Here is a 23,018-nt window from a genome sequence, read left to right as displayed (position 1 = left end):
ACCGTGTGCCAGAAGAACTGTCAGAGGGAGGAAAGAACCAGGCAGGTGACATTATATAAGGGGGGTCCATATACTGCGACCGTGTGCCAGAAGAACTGTCAGAGGGAGGAAAGAACCAGGCAGGTGACATTATATAAGGTGGGTCCATATACTGCGACCGTGTGCTAGAAGAACTGTCAGAGGGAGGAAAGAACCAGGCAGGTGACATTATATAAGGGGAGTCCATATACTGCGACCGTGTGCTAGAAGAACTGTCAGAGGGAGGAAAGAACCAGGCAGGTGACATTATATAAGGGGAGTCCATATACTGCGACCGTGTGCTAGAAGAACTGTCAGAGGGAGGAAAGAACCGGGCAGGTGACATTATATAAGGTGGGTCCATATACTGCGACCGTGTGCTAGAAGAACTGTCAGAGGGAGGAAAGAACCAGGCAGGTGACATTATATAAGGGGGGTCCATATACTGCGACCGTGTGCTAGAAGAACTGTCAGAGGGAGGAAAGAACCGGGCAGGTGACATTATATAAGGTGGGTCCATATACTGCGACCGTGTGCTAGAAGAACTGTCAGAGGGAGGAAAGAACCAGGCAGGTGACATTATATAAGGGGGGTCCATATACTGCGACCGTGTGCCAGAAGAACTGTCAGAGGGAGGAAAGAACCAGGCAGGTGACATTATATAAGGGGGGTCCATATACTGCGACCGTGTGCCAGAAGAACTGTCAGAGGGAGGAAAGAACCAGGCAGGTGACATTATATAAGGGGGGTCCATATACTGCGACCGTGTGCCAGAAGAACTGTCAGAGGGAGGAAAGAACCAGGCAGGTGACATTATATAAGGGGGGTCCATATACTGCGACCGTGTGCTAGAAGAACTGTCAGAGGGAGGAAAGAACCAGGCAGGTGACATTATATAAGGTGGGTCCATATACTGCGACCGTGTGCTAGAAGAACTGTCAGAGGGAGGAAAGAACCAGGCAGGTGACATTATATAAGGGGGGTCCATATACTGCGACCGTGTGCCAGAAGAACTGTCAGAGGGAGGAAAGAACCGGGCAGGTGACATTATATAAGGGGAGTCCATATACTGCGACCGTGTGCCAGAAGAACTGTCAGAGGGAGGAAAGAACCAGGCAGGTGACATTATATAAGGGGGGTCCATATACTGCGACCGTGTGCCAGAAGAACTGTCAGAGGGAGGAAAGAACCGGGCAGGTGACATTATATAAGGTGGGTCCATATACTGCGACCGTGTGCTAGAAGAACTGTCAGAGGGAGGAAAGAACCAGGCAGGTGACATTATATAAGGGGGGTCCATATACTGCGACCGTGTGCTAGAAGAACTGTCAGAGGGAGGAAAGAACCAGGCAGGTGACATTATATAAGGGGGGTCCATATACTGCGACCGTGTGCCAGAAGAACTGTCAGAGGGAGGAAAGAACCAGGCAGGTGACATTATATAAGGGGGGTCCATATACTGCGACCGTGTGCCAGAAGAACTGTCAGAGGGAGGAAAGAACCGGGCAGGTGACATTATATAAGGGGAGTCCATATACTGCGACCGTGTGCTAGAAGAACTGTCAGAGGGAGGAAAGAACCAGGCAGGTGACCTCATGTAAGGGAGGTCCATATACTGTGACCGTGTGCCAGGAAGGACTGTCAGAGGGAGGAAAGAACCAGGCAGGTGACATTATATAAGGGGAGTCCATATACTGCGACCGTGTGCTAGAAGAACTGTCAGAGGGAGGAAAGAACCAGGCAGGTGACATTATATAAGGGGGGTCCATATACTGCGACCGTGTGCCAGAAGAACTGTCAGAGGGAGCAAAGAACCAGGCAGGTGACATTATATAAGGGGAGTCCATATACTGCGACCGTGTGCCAGGAAGAACTGCCAGAGGGAGCAAAGAACCGGGCAGGTGACATTATATAAGGGGAGTCCATATACTGCGACCGTGTGCTAGAAGAACTGTCAGAGGGAGGAAAGAACCAGGCAGGTGACATTATATAAGGGGGGTCCATATACTGCAACCGTGTGCCAGAAGAACTGTCAGAGGGAGGAAAGAACCAGGCAGGTGACATTATATAAGGGGAGTCCATATACTGCGACCGTGTGCCAGAAGAACTGTCAGAGGGAGGAAAGAACCAGGCAGGTGACATTATATAAGGGGGGTCCATATACTGCGACCGTGTGCTAGAAGAACTGTCAGAGGGAGGAAAGAACCAGGCAGGTGACATTATATAAGGGGGGTCCATATACTGCGACCGTGTGCCAGAAGAACTGTCAGAGGGAGGAAAGAACCAGGCAGGTGACATTATATAAGGGGAGTCCATATACTGCGACCGTGTGCTAGAAGAACTGTCAGAGGGAGGAAAGAACCAGGCAGGTGACATTATATAAGGGGGGTCCATATACTGCGACCGTGTGCCAGAAGAACTGTCAGAGGGAGGAAAGAACCAGGCAGGTGACATTATATAAGGGGAGTCCATATACTGCGACCGTGTGCTAGAAGAACTGTCAGAGGGAGGAAAGAACCAGGCAGGTGACATTATATAAGGGGGGTCCATATACTGCGACCGTGTGCTAGAAGAACTGTCAGAGGGAGGAAAGAACCAGGCAGGTGACATTATATAAGGGGAGTCCATATACTGCGACCGTGTGCTAGAAGAACTGTCAGAGGGAGGAAAGAACCAGGCAGGTGACATTATATAAGGGGAGTCCATATACTGCGACCGTGTGCCAGAAGAACTGTCAGAGGGAGGAAAGAACCAGGCAGGTGACATTATATAAGGGGGGTCCATATACTGCGACCGTGTGCTAGAAGAACTGTCAGAGGGAGGAAAGAACCAGGCAGGTGACATTATATAAGGTGGGTCCATATACTGCGACCGTGTGCTAGAAGAACTGTCAGAGGGAGGAAAGAACCAGGCAGGTGACATTATATAAGGGGGGTCCATATACTGCGACCGTGTGCTAGAAGAACTGTCAGAGGGAGGAAAGAACCGGGCAGGTGACATTATATAAGGGGGGTCCATATACTGCGACCGTGTGCTAGAAGAACTGTCAGAGGGAGGAAAGAACCAGGCAGGTGACATTATATAAGGGGAGTCCATATACTGCGACCGTGTGCTAGAAGAACTGTCAGAGGGAGGAAAGAACCAGGCAGGTGACATTATATAAGGGGAGTCCATATACTGCGACCGTGTGCTAGAAGAACTGTCAGAGGGAGGAAAGAACCAGGCAGGTGACATTATATAAGGTGGGTCCATATACTGCGACCGTGTGCTAGAAGAACTGTCAGAGGGAGGAAAGAACCAGGCAGGTGACATTATATAAGGGGGGTCCATATACTGCGACCATGTGCCAGAAGAACTGTCAGAGGGAGGAAAGAACCAGGCAGGTGACATTATATAAGGGGGGTCCATATACTGCGACCATGTGCCAGAAGAACTGTCAGAGGGAGGAAAGAACCAGGCAGGTGACATTATATAAGGGGGGTCCATATACTGCGACCGTGTGCCAGAAGAACTGTCAGAGGGAGGAAAGAACCAGGCAGGTGACATTATATAAGGGGAGTCCATATACTGCGACCGTGTGCTAGAAGAACTGTCAGAGGGAGGAAAGAACCGGGCAGGTGACATTATATAAGGGGAGTCCATATACTGCGACCGTGTGCCTGAAGAACTGTCAGAGGGAGGAAAGAACCAGGCAGGTGACATTATATAAGGGGGGTCCATATACTGCGACCGTGTGCCAGAAGAACTGTCAGAGGGAGCAAAGAACCAGGCAGGTGACATTATATAAGGGGGGTCCATATACTGCGACCGTGTGCCAGAAGAACTGTCAGAGGGAGCAAAGAACCAGGCAGGTGACATTATATAAGGGGAGTCCATATACTGCGACCGTGTGCCAGAAGAACTGTCAGAGGGAGCAAAGAACCAGGCAGGTGACATTATATAAGGTGGGTCCATATACTGCGACCGTGTGCCAGAAGAACTGTCAGAGGGAGGAAAGAACCGGGCAGGTGACATTATATAAGGGGAGTCCATATACTGCGACCGTGTGCTAGAAGAACTGTCAGAGGGAGGAAAGAACCAGGCAGGTGACATTATATAAGGGGGGTCCATATACTGCGACCGTGTGCCAGAAGAACTGTCAGAGGGAGGAAAGAACCAGGCAGGTGACATTATATAAGGGGGGTCCATATACTGCGACCGTGTGCTAGAAGAACTGTCAGAGGGAGGAAAGAACCAGGCAGGTGACATTATATAAGGGGAGTCCATATACTGCGACCGTGTGCTAGAAGAACTGTCAGAGGGAGGAAAGAACCAGGCAGGTGACATTATATAAGGGGAGTCCATATACTGCGACCGTGTGCTAGAAGAACTGTCAGAGGGAGGAAAGAACCAGGCAGGTGACATTATATAAGGGGAGTCCATATACTGCGACCGTGTGCTAGAAGAACTGTCAGAGGGAGGAAAGAACCAGGCAGGTGACATTATATAAGGTGGGTCCATATACTGCGACCCTGTGCTAGAAGAACTGTCAGAGGGAGGAAAGAACCAGGCAGGTGACATTATATAAGGGGGGTCCATATACTGCGACCGTGTGCTAGAAGAACTGTCAGAGGGAGGAAAGAACCAGGCAGGTGACATTATATAAGGGGAGTCCATATACTGCGACCGTGTGCTAGAAGAACTGTCAGAGGGAGGAAAGAACCAGGCAGGTGACATTATATAAGGGGGGTCCATATACTGCGACCGTGTGCCTGAAGAACTGTCAGAGGGAGGAAAGAACCAGGCAGGTGACATTATATAAGGGGAGTCCATATACTGCGACCGTGTGCCAGAAGAACTGTCAGAGGGAGCAAAGAACCAGGCAGGTGACATTATATAAGGGAGGTCCATATACTGCGACCGTGTGCTAGAAGAACTGTCAGAGGGAGCAAAGAACCAGGCAGGTGACATTATATAAGGGGAGTCCATATACTGCGACCGTGTGCCAGAAGAACTGTCAGAGGGAGGAAAGAACCAGGCAGGTGACATTATATAAGGGGGGTCCATATACTGCGACCGTGTGCTAGAAGAACTGTCAGAGGGAGGAAAGAACCAGGCAGGTGACATTATATAAGGGGGGTCCATATACTGCGACCGTGTGCCAGAAGAACTGTCAGAGGGAGGAAAGAACCGGGCAGGTGACATTATATAAGGGGGTCCATATACTGCGACCGTGTGCCAGAAGAACTGTCAGAGGGAGGAAAGAACCAGGCAGGTGACATTATATAAGGTGGGTCCATATACTGCGACCGTGTGCTAGAAGAACTGTCAGAGGGAGGAAAGAACCAGGCAGGTGACATTATATAAGGGGGGTCCATATACTGCGACCGTGTGCTAGAAGAACTGTCAGAGGGAGGAAAGAACCAGGCAGGTGACATTATATAAGGGGGGTCCATATACTGCGACCGTGTGCCAGAAGAACTGTCAGAGGGAGGAAAGAACCAGGCAGGTGACATTATATAAGGGGGGTCCATATACTGCGACCGTGTGCCAGAAGAACTGTCAGAGGGAGCAAAGAACCAGGCAGGTGACATTATATAAGGGGGGTCCATATACTGCGACCGTGTGCCAGAAGAACTGTCAGAGGGAGCAAAGAACCAGGCAGGTGACATTATATAAGGTGGGTCCATATACTGCGACCGTGTGCCAGAAGAACTGTCAGAGGGAGGAAAGAACCAGGCAGGTGACATTATATAAGGGGGGTCCATATACTGCGACCGTGTGCTAGAAGAACTGTCAGAGGGAGGAAAGAACCAGGCAGGTGACATTATATAAGGGGAGTCCATATACTGCGACCGTGTGCTAGAAGAACTGTCAGAGGGAGGAAAGAACCAGGCAGGTGACATTATATAAGGGGGGTCCATATACTGCGACCGTGTGCTGGAAGAACTGTCAGAGGGAGGAAAGAACCAGGCAGGTGACATTATATAAGGGGGGTCCATATACTGCGACCGTGTGCTAGAAGAACTGTCAGAGGGAGGAAAGAACCAGGCAGGTGACATTATATAAGGTGGGTCCATATACTGCGACCGTGTGCTAGAAGAACTGTCAGAGGGAGGAAAGAACCAGGCAGGTGACATTATATAAGGTGGGTCCATATACTGCGACCGTGTGCTAGAAGAACTGTCAGAGGGAGGAAAGAACCAGGCAGGTGACATTATATAAGGGGAGTCCATATACTGCGACCGTGTGCCAGAAGAACTGTCAGAGGGAGGAAAGAACCGGGCAGGTGACATTATATAAGGGGAGTCCATATACTGCGACCGTGTGCTAGAAGAACTGTCAGAGGGAGGAAAGAACCAGGCAGGTGACATTATATAAGGGGGGTCCATATACTGCGACCGTGTGCTAGAAGAACTGTCAGAGGGAGGAAAGAACCAGGCAGGTGACATTATATAAGGGGGGTCCATATACTGCGACCGTGTGCCAGAAGAACTGTCAGAGGGAGGAAAGAACCAGGCAGGTGACATTATATAAGGGGGGTCCATATACTGCGACCGTGTGCTAGAAGAACTGTCAGAGGGAGGAAAGAACCAGGCAGGTGACATTATATAAGGGGGGTCCATATACTGCGACCGTGTGCCAGAAGAACTGTCAGAGGGAGCAAAGAACCGGGCAGGTGACATTATATAAGGTGGGTCCATATACTGCGACCGTGTGCTAGAAGAACTGTCAGAGGGAGGAAAGAACCAGGCAGGTGACATTATATAAGGGGAGTCCATATACTGCGACCGTGTGCTAGAAGAACTGTCAGAAGGAGGAAAGAACCAGGCAGGTGACATTATATAAGGGGGGTCCATATACTGCGACCGTGTGCTAGAAGAACTGTCAGAGGGAGGAAAGAACCAGGCAGGTGACATTATATAAGGGGGGTCCATATACTGCGACCGTGTGCCAGAAGAACTGTCAGAGGGAGGAAAGAACCAGGCAGGTGACATTATATAAGGGGAGTCCATATACTGCGACCGTGTGCCAGAAGAACTGTCAGAGGGAGGAAAGAACCAGGCAGGTGACATTATATAAGGGGGGTCCATATACTGCGACCGTGTGCCAGAAGAACTGTCAGAGGGAGGAAAGAACCAGGCAGGTGACATTATATAAGGTGGGTCCATATACTGCGACCGTGTGCTAGAAGAACTGTCAGAGGGAGGAAAGAACCAGGCAGGTGACATTATATAAGGGGGGTCCATATACTGCGACCGTGTGCCAGAAGAACTGTCAGAGGGAGGAAAGAACCAGGCAGGTGACATTATATAAGGGGGGTCCATATACTGCGACCGTGTGCCAGAAGAACTGTCAGAGGGAGGAAAGAACCAGGCAGGTGACATTATATAAGGTGGGTCCATATACTGCGACCGTGTGCTAGAAGAACTGTCAGAGGGAGGAAAGAACCAGGCAGGTGACATTATATAAGGGGAGTCCATATACTGCGACCGTGTGCTAGAAGAACTGTCAGAGGGAGGAAAGAACCAGGCAGGTGACATTATATAAGGGGGGTCCATATACTGCGACCGTGTGCCAGAAGAACTGTCAGAGGGAGGAAAGAACCAGGCAGGTGACATTATATAAGGGGGGTCCATATACTGCGACCGTGTGCTAGAAGAACTGTCAGAGGGAGGAAAGAACCAGGCAGGTGACATTATATAAGGGGAGTCCATATACTGCGACCGTGTGCTAGAAGAACTGTCAGAGGGAGGAAAGAACCAGGCAGGTGACATTATATAAGGGGGGTCCATATACTGCGACCGTGTGCCAGAAGAACTGTCAGAGGGAGGAAAGAACCAGGCAGGTGACATTATATAAGGGGGGTCCATATACTGCGACCGTGTGCTAGAAGAACTGTCAGAGGGAGGAAAGAACCAGGCAGGTGACATTATATAAGGGGGGTCCATATACTGCGACCGTGTGCTAGAAGAACTGTCAGAGGGAGGAAAGAACCAGGCAGGTGACATTATATAAGGGGGGTCCATATACTGCGACCGTGTGCTAGAAGAACTGTCAGAGGGAGGAAAGAACCGGGCAGGTGACATTATATAAGGGGAGTCCATATACTGCGACCGTGTGCTAGAAGAACTGTCAGAGGGAGGAAAGAACCAGGCAGGTGACATTATATAAGGGGAGTCCATATACTGCGACCGTGTGCTAGAAGAACTGTCAGAGGGAGGAAAGAACCAGGCAGGTGACATTATATAAGGGGGGTCCATATACTGCGACCGTGTGCCAGAAGAACTGTCAGAGGGAGGAAAGAACCAGGCAGGTGACATTATATAAGGTGGGTCCATATACTGCGACCGTGTGCTAGAAGAACTGTCAGAGGGAGGAAAGAACCAGGCAGGTGACATTATATAAGGGGGGTCCATATACTGCGACCGTGTGCCAGAAGAACTGTCAGAGGGAGGAAAGAACCAGGCAGGTGACATTATATAAGGGGAGTCCATATACTGCGACCGTGTGCTAGAAGAACTGTCAGAGGGAGGAAAGAACCAGGCAGGTGACATTATATAAGGGGAGTCCATATACTGCGACCGTGTGCTAGAAGAACTGTCAGAGGGAGGAAAGAACCAGGCAGGTGACATTATATAAGGGGGGTCCATATACTGCGACCGTGTGCCAGAAGAACTGTCAGAGGGAGGAAAGAACCAGGCAGGTGACATTATATAAGGGGAGTCCATATACTGCGACCGTGTGCTAGAAGAACTGTCAGAGGGAGGAAAGAACCAGGCAGGTGACATTATATAAGGGGGGTCCATATACTGCGACCGTGTGCCAGAAGAACTGTCAGAGGGAGGAAAGAACCAGGCAGGTGACATTATATAAGGGGGGTCCATATACTGCGACCGTGTGCTAGAAGAACTGTCAGAGGGAGGAAAGAACCAGGCAGGTGACATTATATAAGGGGGGTCCATATACTGCGACCGTGTGCCAGAAGAACTGTCAGAGGGAGGAAAGAACCAGGCAGGTGACATTATATAAGGGGGGTCCATATACTGCGACCGTGTGCTAGAAGAACTGTCAGAGGGAGGAAAGAACCAGGCAGGTGACATTATATAAGGGGGGTCCATATACTGCGACCGTGTGCCAGAAGAACTGTCAGAGGGAGGAAAGAACCGGGCAGGTGACATTATATAAGGGGGGTCCATATACTGCAACCGTGTGCCAGAAGAACTGTCAGAGGGAGGAAAGAACCGGGCAGGTGACATTATATAAGGGGAGTCCATATACTGCGACCGTGTGCCAGGAAGAACTGTCAGAGAGTTGGGAAGATAAGTTTCTACAAGAAGGAGAACTGGCAAAGGGAAAATGAGCAGAGGATCAGCTCACTGCCAGGAGAAGCTGCAGGTGTGTCGGTGTTACCTGCGAGGGGCTCAATGTTGCCTGATGGGTGCCCGGAGGAGCTGTGGGGGGATCAATGTTGCCTGATGGGGGCCCGGAGGAGCTGTGGGGGGATCAATGTTGCCTGATGGGGGCCAGGAGGAGCTGCGGGGAGCCCGATGTTGCCTGATGGGTGCCAGGAGAAGCTGCGGGGGACTCGGTGTTGCCTGACGGGGGCCAGGAGGAGCTGCTGGGGGGCTTAATGCTGCCTGATGGGGGCCAGGAGGAGCTGTGGGGGGCTCAATGATGCCTGATGGGTGCCAGGAGGAGCTGCGGGGAGCTTGATGTTGCCTGATATGGGTCAGGAGGAGCTACGGGGGACTCGATGTTGCCTGATGGGGGCCAGGAGGAGCTGCAGGGGACTTGATGTTGCCTGATGGGGGCCAGGAGGAGCTGCAACGAGCTTCATGTTGCCTAATGGGGGCCAGGAGGAGCTGCGGAGGTCTCAATGCTGCCTGATGGGGGCCAGGAGGAGCTGTGGGGGGTTCAATGTTGCCTGATGGGGGCCAGGAGGAGCTGCTGGGAGTCCGATGTTGCCTGATGGAGGCCAGGAGGAGCTGCTGGGAGCCCGATGTTGCCTGATGGAGGCCAGGAGGAGCTGCGGGGAGCTCAGTGTTGCCTGATGGGGGCCAGGAGGAGCTGCGGGGAGCTCAGTGTTGCCTGATGGGGGCCAGGAGGAGCTGCTGGGAGCCCGATGTTGCCTGATGGGGGCCAGGAGGAGCTGCTGGGAGCCCGATGTTGCCTGATGGAGGCCAGGAGGAGCTGCTGGGAGCCCGATGTTGCCTGATGGGGGCCAGGAGTAGCTGTGGGGAATCTCGGTATTACCTGCAGGGGGCTTAGCCTTACCTGATGGGGGCCAGGATGATCTTCTTCAGCAGGTTGTGGTGCAGGTTCCTGGCCGCCGTCAGTCCCAGCCACTCCACGGTCAGGGAGGTGATGAGACACAGGACGATGCCGGAGGCGCTGAGGACACAGAAGCCCACCACGTAGTACGTCTGCTCCTCTCGATTCCTGTGCACCTGTGACGGAAGCGACCAGGTGATCGGCTGCAGCCTCAGGAGTGGGCGGCGCTTCTAACGATCTACTGCAGCGTTACCGTCACGTTGTAGAAGTCGCCACTGATGTTCTGCGCTCCGGACGTCCAACGCACCAGCCAGTAATCGATCGCCACGATCACCGAGTGCTTCAGCAGCTTAGAGAAGACCATGAGGAACAGCAGCAGGTAGCCCCCCGACGTAAGGTACCGCCAGCACGTCCGCCACGGCATCTTCGTCCTCAGTCTCAAGGCCGTGGACATGTCGTCTTCTTCATCCTCCTCCTCTTCTTCCTCTGTGTGACGAGAGTCAAAGCTGACACCAGAGACAATAGCAGATGCTACCTCTTCATAAGAAGGCACCCACTGACCCCTGCTGATCGGAGACCCCTGTGTGCGGAGCAAGCGCTTACCTTCCCCCTCCTCCTCAATCTGATGCACCTTCGCCTCCCGGGAATACATGGCTCGTCTGAGGGTCTTCCTCTCCATCGTGGCCTGGTCCGCCTCCGTGTCCTGCGGGAGAAAGACAGCATGTGAGCGCAGCTCTGGAGGTGACTGGAGGACAGGTGCCCACAATCAGTCACACCCTGCTAGGATCAGCACCTGTATTGTGAGCTCCAGCACTTCCAGCTGGAGGCCCAGAGTCGGCCTCTCTTCTCCCCAGGGAGAGGCAGGCTTCCTGGGAGGCCGACATGGCTTCCCAGGCTTCTGTTCCCCGGTCTGTGCCGGCGGGGGACAGAGAGCAGCAGCAGCAACCGGCCCAAGAGGGACTGAGGAGGTCGGGACGGGTGAAGAAAACCATACCCACCTACTCCAACCCTGAGACGGCTCATCGTCCGCCCAGAGAGGGAGACAGGGGCACCCCAGGCCCCAGGAAGGAGAGCCCAGGAACATCCTGGGGGGAGAGGAGCTCCGGCGAGTCCACGAGTACCTTCTCCTCCCGAGTGGTCGCCATGCTACGTGAGTATGAGGACGCCGGCAAAGCACTGACCGGGCTGAAGGAGGAGATGCGGGAGGCTCGAATCCTGAATACCCGAGCCTCTAATAAGGAGAGACCCGCGACCTCCCAGAGGTTCAGAGCCCTCAGAGATGAGGTGGCCCGGTTAGTGCTCCTCCGGGAGGGGATTGAGAAAAGCGCAGGTCCCTTCCTGGAGAGGTTTAAGAACCAGCGGCGGTTCTCAGAAATGAAGGGGTTAAATACCTCAGGAGAGCCGCCAGCCGGCGTCCTAAGCGACGAGGAGGAGGAGGAGGAGGAGGACGACGACGTGGCTGTGACTGGAGTCCTACAAGCTGGAACCAGCCGGGAGAGTGAGTCGCAGAGCCGACAACAGAGAAGCGGCCTCCCGGCACGGCAGAGGACTCCGACAGCACAGGCTGGAGTGTCAGCGGAGGAAGAGGAGGAGGGCGGTCTGCTACAGGAGATCCGACAGCTGGAGTCTCCAGTGAACCTGGACCGCTTCTCCTTTGGTGAGGACGAGCCAGCAGAGGAAACAAAGAAGAGGAAGAAGAAGACGAAGGAGACCGCACGGGAGGTGGTGAGTTACAGATATGTACTGATGGATGATGTTACACCTACCGCCTCCTGTGTAAACCCCACCAAACCTAAAGGCACGGGCTCTGCAGTGGGTCCGGGGCATAGGCAAGGTGGGGAGAGGAGGAGGACGTCCGGCGGTGCTGCCGTCTGTGCGGGGAACAGTGCAGGGGGCGAGGCTGTGGAGGTACTCACGGCGCCGGACATAGGGGACCCCGAGGAGTTTCCCTCTCTGCCCTCCGCGGCTAAGCCGGTTATCACCGGGGCTGAGGGGGGCGGGGGGGATGTCCACGCCGTTGCGAAAGGGGGACGGTGTGGGCAGACTCCATCCCTGCTCACTACGGCTGAGCCGGCTGACGCCGGGGCTGTGGGGAGCAGGTCCGAGAAACTTGGTGCGGCGAAAGGGGGGCGCACTGTTGTGACAGGGGCGCAGTGCGTCTCAACAGAGGAGAGGCACGTGGCTGCGACAGGAGAGCAGCGAGTCCAAAATGGGAAAAAAAAAGCAGGACAAATCATCTGCAGGGAACACTGGGCGCCCTGCTGCGACGGGAGGACAGAGTGCTCCAGCACCCAAATGTGACACCAGGACCCCGAAGTCTGTGGGTGCGGGGCAGGCAGTGCCCCCCAGCAAGCAGCGGGCCCAGAATAATAAAATACAAACTGCTGCAGTAGGGGGGCAAGGCGCTCCAGAGACACAACAGAGCACCAATCAAGGGAAACCGGGGGTGGTGCTGCACCCCTCCCCCGGTCCAGCAGGTGTGAGTGCAGAGAAGCCAGACACAAGTGAGGAAGGAATGGATGTTACTGTGGAAGGTGCAGAGAACACTGGGACAAATGGTGGTGAGAATACTGGTAATAAAGTGATGGGAAGTGGTGGCAGTGGTAAGGGGAATGAAAGGAGCTGTGCAGGAAATGATGGTAGTAGTAGTGGAGTGAATGGTGGGAGTAGTGGTGGAGTGAATGATGGGAGTAGTGTTGGAGTGAATGATGGGAGTAGTGGTGGAGTGAATGGTGGGAGTAGTGGTGGAGTGAATGATGGGAGTAGTGGTGGAGTGAATGGTGGGAGTAGTGGTGGAGCGAATGGTGGGAGTAGTGAAGTTACAAATGATGGGAGTAGTGGTGGAGTGAATGATGGGAGTAGTGTTGGAGTGAATGGTGGGAGTAGTGGTGGAGTGAATGATGGGAGTAGTGTTGGAGTGAATGGTGGGAGTAGTGGTGGAGTGAATGATGGGAGTAGTGAAGTTACAAATGATGGGAGTAGTGGTGGAGCGAATGAGGAGAGCATTACTGGTGTTGGTGGAGGGGAAGCAGGTAGTGGTCCCGCTGCCTCCCCAGCGGTGGCGGGGTCTTCAGCCCCAAGCTATTCAGGAGCTGTCACTGCTGGGGGTAGTAGTGCGCCCTTGTCTGGTGACCCTGAGGATGGTGACTTGCAGCAGCGCTTCCTGGACGCCCTGAGGAGAGGGGAGAGTTCCATCAATGTAGAGGGGAGGGAGGTTGATCTGTCTTTCTGGATAGAGAGACACGGTCTTTCCGCCTTCCGAGATAGAGGGGCAGAGACTGTCTGGTCTCTGCCGACACCGGGGCAGAGGAGTAACCGTAGGAACGTGGCCCGTCTCCAGTGGGTAAGCAAGGATGCCTGTCCTGATCGGTCAAAGGTTGCTGAGCTCCTGCTGGGGATGGGCTTCGTGGCATATGACATCTTCGCCTTGATCCATCCCTATGGGACCTCCTACTTCGATGTCAGCTTCGTGAGACCGGAGGGCCTTGAGCTTTTCTGGTCTCGCCATGAGCTGGCTCGGGGTCGCCCCGAATGGCAGGGTTTCCACACTGTGGCAATATCCCGCCAGAATTCGGTCAGGAGGGTGACCGTTTTGACCAATAACGAGTCACTTTCCTGTGTCGACATCTCCACATGGGTGGGACGATACGGCGACATCCTCGGTATTCCCGAGAAGACCCTCGATGAGCATGGTATCTGGTCAGGAGCCTGGACCTTCATGGTGAAATTGAAGGTTTCAGGAAACACCGTTACCCATATCCCTTCCTCAACATTTTTGGGGAGGGACAGGATCTTGATTTTCTACCGGGGGCAGCCTAAGGTCTGTCACAGGTGCGGCAGCCCCACACACTTCAGTGCGCAGTGTACCACCCAGAAATGCGCACCGTGTGGGGACCTCGGCCATCTTGCTGCTACCTGTGGCAGGATTAGGTGTAACCTGTGTGGTGACCTCGGTCACCCGTTCAGTCGCTGTCCGCGTTCCTTTGCCAATGCGGTCCTGAAAGCGGCGAGTGCGGGACAGGCGAAAGCCGGGACTAATCTCGCCGGTGAAGGGACCAGTAGAGGCGGAGGAGGCAGGGAACCGGTGAGGAGCAGGCTGCCGCCATCCAATATCAGGCGGCAGCAGCAGCGCCATGGGAACAGGGGGCAGGGAGTAATGACCCTAAACTCTGACCCGGGTGCTTCACTTGCAGCTGAGGATCCTAAAGCATACCTCCCAACCGTCCCGATTTCAGCGGGACAGTCCCGCTTTGGCACCGGGGTCCCGCTTCGGGCATTTAAAATCCCGAATTTGCGGCCGCCGGTGAAGCCCCGCCCACTTCCGGGACGTAGAGAGAGCCAGCCTGTTTTTTTTTTTTTTTTATAAAAGCTGCCTCCTGACCGCCCGCGCAACACCCCCCCCCCCTCCCGCCCCCTGTGCGGCGCTGCCACGCTGAAGGAGAGAGCCTGCAGCAATCAAGAAGAAAGGTCAGCGATTCACTACCTCTGGCTGTGTGTGCACGGAGCTCCGGCTTCTGCTCTTAGCTGCTATCCCGGCAGAGAAGGAGAGACGGGGGAGGTGCCGGGATAGTGCAGAGCTGTGAGCAGGAGACTGAAGACTTCAGCAGAGAGCTGCACATGGACATCAGCCGCCCCTGCATCACAGAGGAGATTGTGTGTGTGTGATGTGTGTGATGGCTGCGTGTGTGTGTGATGGCTGCGTGTGTGTGTGTGTGTGATGGCTGCGTGTGTGTGTGTGTGTGATGGCTGCGTGTGTGTGTGTGTGATGGCTGCGTGTGTGTGTGTGTGATGGCTGCGTGTGTGTGTGTGATGGCTGTGTGTGTGTGATGGCTGTGTGTGTGTGATGGCTGCGTGTGTGTGTGTGATGGCTGCGTGTGTGTGTGTGATGGCTGCGTGTGTGTGTGTGTGATGGCTGCGTGTGTGTGTGATGGCTGCGTGTGTGTGTGATGGCTGCGTGTGTGTGTGTGATGGCTGTGTGTGTGTGATGGCTGTGTGTGTGTGATGGCTGTGTGTGTGTGATGGCTGTGTGTGTGTGATGGCTGTGTGTGTGTGATGGCTGCGTGTGTGTGATGGCTGCGTGTGTGATGGCTGCGTGTGTGATGGCTGCGTGTGTGATGGCTGCGTGTGTGATGGCTGCGTGTGTGATGGCTGCGTGTGTGATGGCTGCGCGCGCGTGTGTGTGTGTGTGATGGCTGCGTGTGTGTGTGATGGCTGCGTGTGTGTGTGATGGCTGCGTGTGTGTGTGATGGCTGCGTGTGTGTGTGTGTGTGTGATGGCTGCGTGTGTGTGATGGCTGTGTGTGTGTGTGTGATGGCTGTGTGTGTGTGATGGCTGTGTGTGTGTGATGGCTGCGTGTGTGTGATGGCTGCGTGTGTGTGTGTGATGGCTGCGTGTGTGTGTGTGTGTGATGGCTGCGTGTGTGTGTGTGTGTGATGGCTGCGTGTGTGTGTGTGATGGCTGCGTGTGTGTGTGTGTGTGTGATGGCTGCGTGTGTGTGTGTGATGGCTGCGTGTGTGTGTGTGATGGCTGTGTGTGTGTGTGTGATGGCTGCGTGTGTGTGTGATGGCTGCGTGTGTGTGTGATGGCTGCGTGTGTGTGTGTGTGATGGCTGCGTGTGTGTGTGATGGCTGCGTGTGTATGTGTGATGGCTGCGTGTGTGTGTGATGGCTGCGTGTGTGATGCATTTGTGTCAAAGCTGCATGTGTTTGTGAGCTGCGTGCGTGTGTGAGCTGCGTGCCTGTATGTCATTATACAGTATGGAGCATCATGTGTGGTCATTATACAATATGGAGCATCATGTGCGGTCATTATACAGTATGGAGCATCATGTGTGGTCATTAGACAGTATGGAGCATCATGTGCAGTCATTAGACAGTATGGAGCATCATGTGCAGTCATTATACAGTATGGAGCATCATGTGTGGTCATTATACAATATGGAGCATCATGTGCGGTCATTATACAGTATGGAGCATCATGTGCGGTCATTAGACAGTATGGAGCATCATGTGCGGCCATTATACAGTATGGAGCATCATGTGCGGTCATTATACAGTATGGAGCATCATGTGCGGTCATTATACAGTATGGAGCATCATGTGTGGCCATTATACAGTATGGAGCATCATGTGCGGTCATTATACAGTATGGAGCATCATGTGTGGTCATTATACAATATGGAGCATCATGTGCGGTCATTATACAGTATGGAGCATCATGTGCGGTCATTAGACAGTATGGAGCATCATGTGCGGCCATTATACAGTATGGAGCATCATGTGCGGTCATTATACAGTATGGAGCATCATGTGCGGTCATTATACAGTATGGAGCATCATGTGTGGCCATTATACAGTATGGAGCATCATGTGCGGTCATTATACAGTATGGAGCATCATGTGTGGCCATTATACAGTATGGAGCATCATGTGCGGCCATTATACAGTATGGAGCATCATGTGCGGCCATTATACAGTATGGAGCATCATGTGCGGTCATTATACAGTCTGGAGAATCATGTGCGGTCATTATACAGTCTGGAGCATCATGTGCGGTCATTATACAGTATGGAGCATCATTTGCGGTCATACAGTATGGAGCATCATGTGCGGTCATTATACAGTATGGAGCATCATGTGCGGTCATTATACACTATGGAGCATCATGTGCGGTCATACAGTATGGAGCATCATGTGTGTTCATTATACAGTATGGAGCATCATGTGTGTTCATTATACAGTATGGAGCGTCATGTGTGTTCATTATATATTATGGAGCGTCATGTGTGGTCATTATATATTATGGAGCGTCATGTGTGGTCATCGTACAGTATGGAGCATCATGTGTGGCCATATTTTTTTGTTTATAATTATTGTATATGAAACAGTGTGATCGGCAGTACTAAATGGGTGTGGTTGGGATGTGGATATGGGTGTGACTAATTATGAATGGGTGTGGTCAGAGGCGTGGCCTAAAATTTGCCGCGGCGCGCAAAGCGCGCCGCAAACTTTGTCCCTCTTTCCCATCTTCAAAAGTTGGGAGGTATGTCCTAAAGACGGCGAATTGAGCGAGGAAGTCAAGAGACTTGAAAGGGAGGAGCAAAAGGACGCCATGTCTGCCCAGGAACCTTCATCCGGTGACAGTCTGGATGAGGGAGATGGGGAGTGGTCACAGCAAAAGAAAAAGGGTAACAGGAAAACAACTAAGGATAAGAGGGGGTCCGGGCCTCGTGCCTCCTCCTTGGAGTGCGACCCCTCTGACTCCGTAGCCCTGATCCAGGTGCCATTGGAAGGTCCAGCCGCCCCCCCTCTGGTGGATCTCTCTAACCGGTTCCGGGCCCTCCAGGACTCCCCTCCAGAGGGGGGCGATGGGGACCCGGGGCCGGAGGTTGCGGACAAGGTTGTTGGGGCTCAGGAGGTCGCTGGGTCTTCTTCTCAGGGGGCAAATACAAAGCCTTCTGGGGGGGGACTACCTCAGGACCACCAGACAAGGGCCAGAGTGTATGTAAGGAGAGAATGGATGAGTCTGTTTGTCTTAAGCGCACTAAAAACTCATCATTGTCAGAGGAAGAGGGTGAAACTGTTGGGGGTGGGAAGAAAAAGGCTATCTAATTCAATCAATCATGATGGCGGCACCCACCCCATTGACGCTGGCAACCATTAATGTTGCCAGCATAAAGTCAGATGTGGCAAGGTACACGGCCTTTCATTTTCTCGGCCAACTTGACGCCGACATTTTGTTTTTGCAGGAGACCAGGTTGACCGACCTATCAACCATGCATAAAGCAAGGCGGGAGTGGAGGCACGGGCCCTCCTACTGGTCTCTTGCGGCCGAGCCGTATAGCGGGGTGGCGGTCCTTTTTAAGACCGCAGCGGTTGAATGCAGACGATTGATCGAGTTAGAAATGGGGAGATGCTTGATCCTAGATGTCTCCATTGGGGGACAGGAGCTTCGGCTCATTAACATCTACGGTCCCCAGTCCAAGTGGGACCGCAAGTGTCTCTTCATGAAGATCAAACCTTTCTTATTTTCGAGTCGGCAGGTGGTCTTTGGAGGGGATTTCAACAACGTCACGAGACCCTGTGATAGAGGAGGTTCCGAAGACCGGCTGGCTTACGATTGCGTCGCGCTAAATAGGATAGTAAGTGAGGCACGCCTGGTGGATGTCCACATCCGGCACAACACAGGCCACGCGGGGTTCACCTTCTTTAGAGGTAGTCAGTGCAGGTCTAGGTTAGACAGGTTTTATTTGAAGGAGGATGCCGTCTCCTCGCCGTTGTCGGTTGTGGAGGTGGAGTTCTCCGATCACTGTTTGATTATGTTTTCTCTGAGCGTTACAGAGACTCCTCGGATGGGAAGAGGTTATTGGAAGCTGAATTCGTCACTCCTTGAGGAAGAAGCTGTAAGACGGTCCTTTGAGGAATTTCTTCAGAGCCAGGTACCGCTGCTGGGCCTAAGTAACACTAAGTCTGAGTGGTGGGAGATGTTCAAACATCGGGTGGCGAGATTCTTCCGGCAACTCTCGAACCTCAGAAGCCTGAACAGGGATCGCCTGTATCAGAGCCTGAGGAGGAAACTCAAGCAACTTGTCTCGACTGGGGGTAGCCGCGAGGCGATCTCCAGTGTGAAATCCTTGCTAAAGAGGTGTCAGTATGATAGGCACGCATCTTTGGTTTTTGAGAGGGATTACGGGAAGTACTACTCGCCCGACCCTTACAGAAGCTGCAAGATGTCAGTGAATAGTAAGATAGTGACCGGGCTGATGGACAGTACGGGATCACTGAGAAGGTCCAGATCAGGGATCTTGGAGGTCGTCAGTTCATACTACTCGCACCTCTTGGGGAGGAAGGAACTGGATCGTGACAGGATGTCGGCTTTCCTGGCTGAAGCTGTTCCTGAGCCAGGGGCTGACCTCTCGCTGGGCGGTTTGGCAGAAGCGATCAAAGAAGAGGAAGTGAGACTGGCGATCGATGGGCTCCGGCCCAAAAAATCGCCAGGTCCGGATGGCTTAACATCCGAGTTCTTTAAGACCTTTAGGGACTCCTTGGTCCCCCTCTTGACTCAGGTGTTTAATGAGTGTCTCTCCTCGGGCACTCTGCCGAGATCATTAAGGAGGTCGGCTTTGATCATTTTGTCAAAGGGTAAGGATCCGTCACGCATTGAGAATTGGCGTCCCATATCACTTCTCAATGTGGATAGGAAGGTTTTGGCTAAGATACTCTTCAATAGGCTGGTGAAGTTTGCACCGCGGCTCCTTTCGGAGGCCCAGCACTGTTGCGTTCCTGGCCGTAGCACTTTCAGTGCTGTTCTGGGTGTCCGAGAGGCCGTGGAGCAAGGCAGGGCGGGCCTTTGGAAGGGGTTCTTGCTGACCCTGGATCAGGCAAAAGCCTTTGATCGGGTCGACCAAGAGTACCTCTGGTCCACTCTTTTGAGGTATGGTCTGCCTGGAGGGTTTGTGGACTGGCTTAAGACCTTGTACACAGGGGCTGAGACTTTCCCTCTGGTAAACGGGTGGATTGGACAACCTTTCGGGGTGGGATCTGTTGTCCGCCAGGGCTGCCCTCTTAGTCCTTTGCTTTACGCGTTTGCGATCGATCCCTTCCTCAGAAGGGTTGATTGTGGACCGTTGGCGGGGGTGAGGATGGGCGGGTTGGCGCCAGAGGCTATCCTGAGGGTAGTGGCCTACGCGGACGACGTTACTGTCTTTGTTTCTTCGCAAGAGGAGGCGATGGTGGTGATGTCAGAAGTGGAGAGCTACTCGGAGGCATCCGGGTCCAAGGTCAACCAGGACAAGTGTGAGAGTCTCTGGCTGGGAGGCGGGGATCCCACGTTTGATCTTCCGGACACCCTCCCCGAACCCCAAGAACATGCCAAAGTCCTAGGCATCGAATTTGGCCAGGGTGATTACCCCACGAAAAACTGGGAAGGCAGAATCAAGGGTGTCACCCAAAAAGTGGACCAATGGAAGGGTTGGTCTTTGACCCTGAGGGAAAGGGTTGACCTGTGCAAAGCTTTCCTGCTCCCCTTGTTAATCTACCTGGGCAGCGTCTGTGTCTTGCCGGAGCCTCTCTGGACACGGGTCTACAGTCTGTTCTTCCAGATGTTATGGGGGAATAGACTAAACCTAGTCAAACGGGAGGTCACTTATCGCACGAGGAGACTAGGGGGGTTGAATATGGTGAACCCCGTGGTGTTTCTAGTGAACACCTTTTTGAAAGTTAATGTGGCAAACCTCTGGAAAGAGAGGGCTCCTCCGTGGGTATTCTCCTGCAAAGGATGGTTTCAGCCTTTCTTCCAGGAATGGGAGACAGGGGGAAGATTGAAGGATCTTCGCACACCGCACGGGCATCTCCCGGCTTATGTTACCCCGGTTCTGAAAATGATGCGCCGGTGGGGTCTGGGAATGTGGGAAGTGAGGTCCCTCCCGAGGAAACTCCTCGACATGCGGGTCTTGCTTTCGCATTTTCAGAGACCATTGGTCCTCAGGGACTGCCCGAGTCGGGATCTAGAGGTTGGGTTAAGTTTGTTAAATTCTAGTAGGATCCCCAAGAAGTATTGGGACTTGACTTGGCGCTGCTTCCAAGGTAAGTTGTATGTGAGGGACAATTTGAAGCACAGGAGCTCCGTGGACAGGAATTGTCCCCGTGAGGATTGCGCTACCATGCTGGAAAGCATGGAGCACTTCCTGCTTCATTGTCCCTTTAATACAGAGGTGTACAACAGGGTGGGTGCTTCCATTGGTTGGCCGCGGCTGGCCACTCTGTCCTATGCCGAGTGGGCCTATGGAGCGTTCAGAGACCTCGGGAGAAGGGACCGAGCCACTTTATTCTTAGTCAGCGCAGTGGTCAGGTACTTCACGTGGAACGCACGAGTTTTAGTTACGACGCAGAGTAAAATCCTCCGTGTAGATGAAGTTGGTAGCAGCATCCTAGGTGCCCTGGTGAAGGTGCGTTCTCTGGAGTGCGAAAGACTGGGTGCCCGGAGGGCGGCCCATCTCTGGAGGGGTTTCTCCTTCGGGGTGCCTTAGTCCGTTAGCCCTCCTATATACTGGTGGTGGGCTGATGTCTTTACACCCTAGATTTTTGTTTTGTATTTCTGTTCCTTGAATAGAAGGTTTGCAGGCATCGAACTTGAGCCTTGGGTGGTGAGTATGTAGGTTGTGTTCTGTGATGTTGGTTTATGTATATGTTGTATATAGTGCATTGTATATATTGTATATAGTGTGTATAATAGAGGGTCTTAGTTAGGTTGGGTGGGGGGATTGGGGGGTTCAACGGCGGTGATAAGAGACTGATCTGGCCTGGCCCAGGCCCCACCTGGGGAAAAACTTTGGGGCCTGATCCTAGCTCGGATAATTCCTGAACTTTGTGGCCAGAGCTGGATCAGGGGTGGCGGGATAGTTAGAGCAGCTGTGTGTATATATATATTAAAAAAGAAAAAAAAATAGTAAAAAGAGAAAAAAAAAAACAAAAATGTGTTAATGTTAATCTTGTACACTGTATTGTATTTAGGTTTGTGGTGGGGTGGATGTGGTGGTGTAAGGGGGTGGCTGTAAGGTAAGGCAGTGGGACCGGTAGGGTTTTGTTGTGTTTGCGGTGTTGTATAGTGTTCGGTTTAGTATAATGTGTTTATAGTGTATATATGTATATAATATTGTATATAGGACGGTGTGAATGTAGTTGGGGTTGTATATAGTAGTATGAATGAAGCTGGGCCGGGGGTCTTACGTGATTTTATACTATTATTTATATTTATATTTTTTACAGGGGTATTCATGTTGTTATGAGTATTTTGTTTGTCGTCTTTTAGTTTTTGCTTTCTTTATTTTTATTGGAATTTTTCTTTCACGTCCCTGATTTGTAGGTCATGAACTTTCTACATTTTTGTTCCATTTCCGGTTTATGTCTTTGTGATTTTTGTCTTTTGTTGTCGTCTGATTGGAGCTCTGTTCTTATGTTTTGTTCTGTTGTGTTTTATTTGTAATGTATCTTTGTTATTATCATGTAAAGTATTTTATTTTATTCAATAAAAGACCTGGAGGATAAGACATGATGTGGTGCCCGGTACCTTCTCCAGCTCCTGGTCCTGACGATTCATCAGCGTCTTCCAGTGCTCGTAAAGCTCGTTGTCATTATTCTGGATGTCTTTTAAGGTTCCTTCTCGGAGGATGAATCCGTCCTTCATGGCGATGATCTGTAATGGAGACCTGGTGAATCCGCTGTCGGGGAGGGGTGGGACACGAAGCTAAAAGCAAAGTTCGGCAGCTCTGACAGACAATATATATCTTTTTTATTGCTTTCAGGATCTCTGCCTGTTGTCAGTGAATGGAATCAACCATTTTTCATGAGCTTAAATATTCGGACTGGGGCTGGTTACAATGTACCAGTGTAGAGTGAGGGCTGGTTACAATGTATCAGCGTTGTCACAGATCCCACCACTATGTCATGGTTCACGGGGAGGATACCTTTATCATCCCCACCACTCTCACCAATGTGTCATGAATCGGGGTTGTCTGGTTGCCCCTGGTTCCTTCTGAAGGGGATTTATCTATATCCCAGTTCTGGTTTGGAACTTGCAGCTCTCTGGCGCCCCCTTACCTTCAGGTCAGTCAGGGTACTGCACCTAGGATAATTAGTCGCCAGAAGGGCTGCCTGCTATGTACTGGCTATTGGGCACTGTCAGAAACATGAGGTATTTGATTGTGTATTATCGCGCACACTGAGCTCTGCTACATCCAAGAGCAGAGA

At 52.4% G+C, this 23,018-nt stretch overlaps 1 protein-coding gene across 6 annotated transcripts in view; it reads right to left on the bottom strand.

Annotated features, from left to right (window-relative positions):
• Positions 1-23,018, bottom strand: part of ABCC9 (ATP binding cassette subfamily C member 9) — a 184,550-nt gene that overhangs the window by 24,101 nt on the left and 137,431 nt on the right. For all 6 annotated transcript variants that reach the window (XM_077267227.1, XM_077267228.1, XM_077267225.1 and 3 more), the window contains 4 exons: positions 22,339-22,464; positions 10,876-10,975; positions 10,526-10,758; positions 10,276-10,448 (listed from right to left, as the gene is read on the bottom strand). In XM_077267227.1, coding sequence (XP_077123342.1) covers positions 10,276-10,448; positions 10,526-10,758; positions 10,876-10,975; positions 22,339-22,464 — 632 coding nt within the window. The remainder of the gene's footprint in view (positions 1-10,275; positions 10,449-10,525; positions 10,759-10,875; positions 10,976-22,338; positions 22,465-23,018) is intronic.

Source organism: Ranitomeya variabilis, chromosome 5 (assembly GCF_051348905.1).
Source record: "Ranitomeya variabilis isolate aRanVar5 chromosome 5, aRanVar5.hap1, whole genome shotgun sequence".
NCBI classification, from domain to species: domain Eukaryota; kingdom Metazoa; phylum Chordata; class Amphibia; order Anura; family Dendrobatidae; genus Ranitomeya; species Ranitomeya variabilis.
This window is presented reverse-complemented; position numbering and strand designations above follow the sequence as displayed.